This window comes from Elephantulus edwardii, unplaced genomic scaffold (genome assembly GCF_000299155.1).
Source record: "Elephantulus edwardii isolate Elephantulus edwardi_28Jun2011 unplaced genomic scaffold, EleEdw1.0 scaffold00099, whole genome shotgun sequence".
Lineage (NCBI taxonomy): Eukaryota > Metazoa > Chordata > Mammalia > Macroscelidea > Macroscelididae > Elephantulus > Elephantulus edwardii.
In genome coordinates this window covers 13,048,046-13,056,432 of record NW_006399849.1, presented here as the reverse complement: position 1 = coordinate 13,056,432, position 8,387 = coordinate 13,048,046, and the positions used below count along the sequence as shown (strand labels likewise).

Sequence of the window (8,387 nt, the reverse complement as noted above, 5' to 3'; positions counted from 1 at the left end):
AACATTCTGCCGAAAGCATCCTTGATTATAGCAACTCGAGTTTGAATTTGTTCTTCAGTTCCTTGAGCTTAAGATGCATGTAAACTTCTCTCCAGTAGTCTTTGCATTCAAGCATTATCTTTTTTTTTTAAGCATTATCTTTCAGCATCAGCAATGGCATTTCATTCCACATTGGGTTTTCCCCCCCAAAACTGTTAATTTATTGATTCAGTGAACCCTTTCTTGGATTTCAGTACCCTTGAAACATACAGTTCAGGATTAAGTATCACATTTGCAGCACATTATTGAATCTACACAAAAGTATCCATCATCACCTGTGTAATTTCATGACACCGTTCTTTTCCAGCCTCCAACATCTCATTGGGGTTGTTTGCATTAATACATCCACACATCTTAAAAGGTTATTACTGATTATCCTGACCACACAGTGCCCCACTATTGCCCCATCCTAACTCTGGAGTGTTTTTTAAAAGGCAGGGCACTATTCAAACATAATTTATTAATAAGCATTGACAAACTTTGGCTTCCTGTATCCTCATGTGGACCATGCATTTGCTTTCAGAAGGGTTTATAAGTGACCTTGACTCTAATCCACGATTACTCACTCCTACTTATTTGTATGAGAAAAGTTGTGGGTTTTTTTTTCCTGCAGATGCTCACAGAGCACACTAGGTTTCTAACAATTTAATTTGACCTGGAATTAACTGGGCTCTCTTCGCTCTATTTTGATGCAAATATAAAAAGTCTTCCAGTGGTCCTTGTTGCAAAGTAGTTTGCTTCCATGTTCATCAGTACAGCACCTGAGAGTATCTAAGTCATTTCCCTGAGTAGACACTGACTTTGAGCCCCATGGAATCCAGCTGAGGTCCAGCTTCTGACTGCAAAGTCCCATCTGTGTTCTATTGGTATCACCCCAGGGGACACCGCATGCCTCAGGACATATTTTACATGAGCCTAAGGCCTGACTTTATCCCTAACATGATCCTCTTCCGCATTTACCTGTAGACTCTTACCCAACCCCCTAGTCACTCTTTCCAAAGCCCCATTAGAGGGTGTCAGCTATTTTGATCCAGTCTGAGACTATCTCCCTTCTCTTAAGGAAATGAATACATTTGCTCTGAACCTCACAAGTAATGAAGTGCTACAGAATGCTGTTAGGAGACCTTGCCGAATGATGCCGTCCGTATCTGGCATCCACACTCCTCTGCTTGGGAAGCCCCAGTAAGGGCTTTTACCACACCAGACACTTAACACAGAGACAGGAGAGGAGCCGGACCAGCTGGCATAATCCTAAGGAGAGTGAACTGAAACAAACTACAGCTTACTTAGCACTTCAGCCTTCCCCGTGACATTTTCATCTGAAGCAAAGCTATGCAGTTACGCTCACTTGTGACCAATAAACTAGAAAACAGCTGTTTTTGGCATAGGAACCTTTTAGTTTCACCACACCAGGTCTGTTCTTGAACATAGGCAGTATCTGAGATGATAGTGTAACACTACCTTGTTCCCCACTTTTTTTTCCTTTAAGAAATAATTAAATCCTATCATAGGCTCTTTTAAGCTGTTATAAGGTTGTTGTTGTTATGTGCCATCGAGTCGCTTGCAACTCATAGCGACCCTGTGTACAAGAGCTCTAAATGCTGTCCTATCCTGTGCCAACCTAGCCATCTCAAACGCACTTATTCCTACCACTCCAGTCACAGAATCGATCCATCTCATCAAAGGTCTTCCTCTCCTTTGCCTCCCCTCCACTCTACCAAACATGATGTCCCTCTCCAAGGACCAGTCCCTCCTTACAACATGCCCAAAGTATGTCAGATGAAGCTTCCGAATCCTTGACTCCAGGGAACACTCTGGCTTCATCCTCTTCAGGACAAACCTGTTTGTTCTCCTAGCAGTCCATGGTATATTCAACACTCGTCTCTAGCACCACAGCTCAAGGGCATCAATCCTCTTTCTAGCAACCCTATTCACTGTTCAACTCTCTGATGCATAGCACATAATTGCGAAGACTACAGCCCGGATCAGGCGCACCTTAGTCTCCAGCCTGATATTGTTGCTCTTCAGTACTCTTGAGCCGACTTTCCCAATGCAGTTCGTCTCCTGATTTCCTGGCTGCTATTACCAAGAGTGTTGACTGTGGAGCCAAGTAAATGAAAACTGTTAACTATCTCAATCTCTTCACAATCCATGCTGATGCTGCCAATTGGCCCAGTGTTTAGAATCTTTGTTTTCTTGACATTTAGCTTCCGTCCATATAGGAGGCGGTAGTCCTTGATCTTCTGCAGCAAGCGCCTCAGGTCCTCCTCAGTTTCAGCAAGCAGGATTGTGTCATCTGCATAACGCAGGTTGTTGATGATTCTTTCACCAGTCCTGATGCCACATTCCTCTTTTTATAGCCCAGAGTCTCGGATGATCTGTTCTGCATACAGATTGAAAAGGTATGGAGACAGAATACATCCCTAATGGACCCTCTTCTTGATTTTGAACCATGCAGTGTCTCCTTGCTCTGTCCTGATGACTGCCTCTTGGTCCAAGTATGGGTTTTGCATTAGCACAATCAAATGTTCTGGGATTCCCATTCTTCTTAGAGTCAGCCACAGCTTGTTGTGATCCACACAATCAAAAGCTTTTACATAGTCAATGAAGCACAGATAGACATTCTTTTGTAAAGAAGCAAACAAAATGTCTTAATTAAAAATTACTGAGATGAGCTGAAAAAAATACGGTAACTAAAAAGGGTATTGGATGTTCAACCTACCCTAACTTAAACAGACAACAGCTCCACACATGCCCCCTCCCACAGTTGCCTCTGTAGGAGCTCTCCTAGACCAACTCCTCACCCGGAGGGCTAGGGTGCTCCTTACTCAAGGGCTGCTAGGTCCTTTTGGGCACACACTAGTTTTGGAAGTTCCAGGTTAGGAAGTAAGAGCCAGCAAATTAAGGTGTCAAGGCCAAACTCAGAAGGGAGAGAGCTTTTCAAACCCAGCTTCCACATTGTTTTTGAATCTGCCTTGAGTTTGTTTCCTGCTGATGACTGTATAAAACCATTTTCAAAATTCGGTGTGAGATACTGAAAAATTTCTGCATTATGGCCGGTTGCTTTTCTTGGAATGAGCATAGTAGATCTCTTTTAATCAGCAGGTTAGATGATTTTCTTCCAAATTTCTTAGCGTAGATGAACACTTCCAGCTTTGTATTGATTAGTTGAAATATTTCAGTTGTTTTAGTATTCAGTTCAAAACTGAAACTTTAGGGTTTTGCCCACTTCAATGCAAAATAGACTTCTTTTAGTTCTTTAATATAAGCTATCCAGTAAGCTGGTTGAATGCCGATCAGTTATTTTTAATACATTGACTGCATATTCCATCCATCTTATTTTTAATAATGTCTTAAATTTATTAAGTTTAATAATTTAATAAATTCTGACACTTGAAGCTTTCTGTGTCAGTTAGTATTTTGCCCATAGAATCCATAAGGATTAACAACTTGAGGCTTGAAATTTTTATTTAGTTCTTTCAGCTTGAGAAATTCTAGATGTATTTTTTCCCTTTTAGTTTTCAGACTCCCAAGTCTTTGTACATTTTGCAATAGAAAAACTTTGTCTTCTTGAGCAACTGTTTGAAATATTCTGTGCAGCTGTCTTATTTTTCATAATTTTGTTGTTTTGTTTTCTTTTGGCTGGGAAAATCTGCAGTTCGGTCCTTTCCAAGTTATTGAGGAGTAGTGATCTCAGTTTGAAGACTAAGGAACATCTGATTCAGGCCATAGTCTTTCTGATTTTTAGCTGTGCATCTGAGAGCTGGGCAGTGAATAAAGATAACAGAAAAAGAATTGACACCTTTGAGCTGTGGTGTTGGGAGAGAGCACTCTCCAGAGAGACTCTCCAGTAGAGAGTCAAGAGAACAAATAGATAGGTCTTGGAGAGAGGGTGCAGCCAGAGGGCTTTTAGGAGGCAAGATTGATGAGGCTTTGCCTCACATACTTCAGACATGTTGCTAGGAGGTGCTTTTCCTTAGAGAAGGACTTGATGCTGGGAAGAGTGTAAAGGAGAGGAAGACCCACAACCAGGTGGATTGACATGGTGACTGCTGCAGTGGGCTCTTGTGTGTCAGGAAGTGTGTTGCAGGATAGGATAGATTTCAGATCTATTGTTCATAGGATTGCTGTGAGTTGTGGTTGACTCGATGGTACCTAACAATAACAACAACAACAACAACTTCTTCATTCAAGAATATGTTTCACAGTCTCTTCTGATAACCATATTGGCCTTGTCTGTCTTATCCTGTCTTTTAAATCTTGAGATTTGTTTAATGCATAGTATCCTGATAGTCTCCATAATTCCAGTGGACTTTGTATTCACTGCATCAAATCTGTATCAGAGATAGTTTCCAAATTTACATGAGATATACTCAGGGTCCTATTTAGGCTCTTGTGGATTTGTTTTACTTCTGTTTCAGTTTTAATTTGAGTTTGAATAATTGGTAGTATGTTCCAGAGTTGATGCCTGACTTTGTTTGGGCTGATGATAATGAGCTGCTTGACTGTGTTTTTCCATACCTGGAATCAGTTTGATTCAGGCCAGGTCACCATAGTTATAACATGCTAAATCTCCAGTTGAGAGAAAGGTGGGCAGTCTCTTCCCTTGAGGTTTATAGCTTTAAAAAACCCACTGGGGGGGGAAAAAAAACCAAACCCACTGGAGGGTCAGTTAGGAGTCGATTCTGACTCAACAGCACATAACAAGAAGTTTCCAATCTTTAAGTATTCCTACCTGAAATGGTTAATGGACTGGTTTTGCTTCCTCTTACCATCAATTCTCTGTATGATCCTGCCTGTTCTTTCTGTTTTGAGGGTAATATTTTTCCCAATGACCTTAATTCACTAATAGATCTAAGAAGAGGAGTTGATTGTGACTACTTCACCTTTTTTCTTGTGTGGTTGGGATTGATGATTTCTAGGCATCATTTTCTGTTTTCACCATTACTTTTTCAGCTGCTTTCGGGGCTGAATTTAAATTTTTCCACATAGTTAATTAAGTATGTCTATTATTTTCATACATGTTTTGGTTTGAATTATTAGTAATGTCTGCTTTTGTTGTTTTTGTTTTTTTTTTTTTTTTGTCAACAGGACTTGTGTTAGAGCTGTTGTTATCTATGGAGGGACTCAGTTTGGACATTCAATTCGACAGATAGTACAAGGCTGTAATGTATTATGTGCTACACCTGGGAGACTGATGGATATCATCGGTAAAGAAAAGGTAGGCACTATAATGGTAACAAAATTGTGAGAGATACTAATTTTTTTATATGGGGAAAGAGATAAAATGAGTACTACCAACACTTACCAGGGTGCCATTTATATGTTAGATACTATCACATTTTTGATAAATTATCACTTAATTATCAAAATAATCTCAATAAGAGATAAATAGCATTTTCCATTGTTTATGTGGACAAACTTAGTGAGATTGTATAATTTAATTTCCTCAGTTAATTCTGGAAAAGGCTTGCATTAAGTTTATATTCTGATGCCTCATTACAATATCCGTATTTTTTGTCTTTTCCCCACAGCACTGGGAGAGAAATGGCATAGACTTTTATCTAAATTTATAGTAGGCCTTGATAAAATGCATACTTTTTCCTGGAAAGTTATTTGAGGTATTAGTAATTTTGTGACTCCTATACAAACATAGGATTGGTGTTAACCTTGTTTGTTAATTTTTTGAGTCTTTGAAAAGCAAATATTATTGTTGCTCACTGGTGGTCTTGTTGTTATGAGTCACTTGGGACTCATAGTGACCCTATGTACAATAGTCTTGAAATCTGCTGTATTTTGTACAAGCATTATTGTCTATGAGAAATATACCCCATTACCCTCGTCACTGAATCATTCCATCTCACTGAGGGTCTGTGTTTGTCTCTCCATCCTTCCAACTATGATGTCCCTTTCCAAGGACTGATACCTCCTTGCAACATATCCAAAGTATGTCAGAGGAAGCCTCAGAATTTTTGCCTCCAAAGAGCAGCCTAGTTTCACGTTCTCTAGGATGAACTTGTTTGTTCTCCTGGCAGTCCATGGTATATTCAGTACTCTTCTCCAGAACTACAGCTCAAAGGTGTCACTTCTCTTTCTGTCATCCCCAGTCATTGTCCACTGGTAAGATATTGTGCTGCCAGGCAGAGGTACACAGTTTGAAACTACTAGCTGCTTTGCAGGAAAAAATGGGCAGTTTCCTCCTTTGCAACTTACTGCCTCTGAAAATACACTGGAGAGTCAGTTATGGTTTGATTCTACTTTAGTGGTACACAACCACAACAGCACAGGGTAGATACTCAGATGATATACTATTATAACTCTAAATCAGTACGTTTAATATAATTTTAAATCTTACTTGATTTTAAAAATGCTGTTCTCTAATGAGATTACTCAAAACAAACTTCTTTCTTAGAAAACTTAATCTAGTGAGTTCTGTCTTGTTATTAAAAATCTTCTGGTTCCGGTTCCAGAGGCACAGTCCAAAGGCACTTAACTCTGTTTGCAAACACACACTTCTGTTTTTAGCAGTAAGTGCTTGTGTTATGGTAAGATTGTTCCTGAGTGATTTGCGATGGATAATTTATTCTTAATGTGAAAGAGGTAAAAAAAAAAATCACTTTTGAAATACTTGACTGTCTATGGTTAAAAAATTGTTTCTGACATTCAAGTATTAGATTTTATCAGCTAACATTGTGTAATTCTGTGTACAGTGTCACTATAGTTTGTACTAGCTATATGTTGTTACTCAAAATCCATATACAATTACAAGTTCAATTCCTCCTTCACACTAACGCACATTTCAGTGGCTTAATAGTTAAATCTGATTAGAAGAGTACTGACTATTCCTTGGACTGCAAAAAGAACAGACATCTGTGTCTTGGAGAAAGTGCAGTCAGAGTTTTCCAATAGAAGCAAGGATGGTGAAACTTTGTTTCACATACTGTAGGCATCTTGTTAGAAGGGGCTTTCCTTGGACAGGTGGAGGGTCAGCAAAAGACAGGAAGTCCTAAGCAAGATAGATTGATACAATGACTGCAGCAATGGACTCAGATATTTTCGAAATGATAAGGATGATACAGAATAGGACAGGATTCATAACTGTTGTTTATAGAGTTGCTATGAATGGTACTAATGGCACATAACAGCAGCAGCAGTAAATACAGTATATTAGACATTGCAGATACAGACCCTTTTTAGTTGCAGGAAGTTATATTTTGCAGTACTGATTTAAATGGTTTCTTTTCTCTTTCATTTGAAAAAAATCTGTTAGAGAAAGTTTAGAATTGAAATAAACAATAATAGTGTTATCCAGCTTAGTAATTCTTATCATTTTCTATATTGATTGCTAGTTTCTGACTTTAAGAATATTTTAATAGTTGGAATTGTAGAACATAGTTTTATATATTAACTAGTATGCATTTTCTATTCTCCCCTTGAATGTACTCTCCTAGATTGGTCTCAGACAGGTCAAATATTTAGTTTTGGATGAAGCAGATCGCATGTTGGATATGGGTTTTGGGCCAGAGATGAAGAAGCTAATTTCTTGCCCTGGAATGCCATCAAAGGAACAGCGTCAGACTCTTATGTTTAGTGCAACTTTTCCAGAGGAAATTCAAAGGTAAATTATTTTCATCTTTAAAATAATGAAATACAGAATTAATATGTGGGTTAATTAATATATGGAAAATGAAACAATGTGACTATAATTTTTGATGGGTTTATGTTTCTGTAGATGTTAATGTGGATATTTAAAAATTTATGTGTTCCTATAAGGATGGATGGCGAAGAGATTGAGAGTGTTCACAGCTTCAGTTTGCTCGGCTCCACGGTCAACACTCTTGGCACCAGTAGCCAGGAAATAAAAAAACGTATTGCGATGGGAAAGTCTGCGGTTAGGGACCTCTCTAAAGTACTCAAGAGCTACGGTGTCTCTCTGGAGACTAAGGTGCGCCTGATAAAGGCCATGGGTTTTGCAATCACTTGTTATGCATCAGAGTTGGACAGTAGGGAGGGTAGAAGGAGAATTGACGCCTTTGCGCTGTGGTGCTGGAGAAGAGTATTGAATGTACCATGGACTGCCAGGAAAATAAACAGATTCATCCTAGAGAGGGTTAAACCAGGCTGCTCCTTAAAGGCAAGGATTCTGGGGCTTCGCCTGACATACTTTGGACTTGTTGTAAGGAGAGACAGGTCTTTAGAGAGGGACATCATGCTGGGTAGAGTGGAGGGATGGTGCAGGAGGGGAAGACCCTCGATGAGGTGGATTGATTCAGTGACTGGGGTAATTGGGATGGGTGTGTCAGAGGCAATGAGATTGGCACAGGATAGAGCACGGTTTAGGGCTGTTG

The 8,387-nt window shown here is 39.3% G+C and overlaps 1 protein-coding gene across 1 annotated transcript in view; it reads left to right on the top strand.

The window, feature by feature from the left end:
* The window catches only part of LOC102870420 (probable ATP-dependent RNA helicase DDX4-like), a gene marked incomplete at its 5' end in the record, with an annotated part of 114,284 nt that overhangs the window by 62,910 nt on the left and 42,987 nt on the right, over positions 1–8,387 (top strand). Inside the window, 2 exons of the mRNA XM_006891544.1 lie at positions 5,131–5,260; positions 7,491–7,657. Of these exons, the coding sequence (XP_006891606.1) occupies positions 5,131–5,260; positions 7,491–7,657 (297 nt within the window). The remainder of the gene's footprint in view (positions 1–5,130; positions 5,261–7,490; positions 7,658–8,387) is intronic.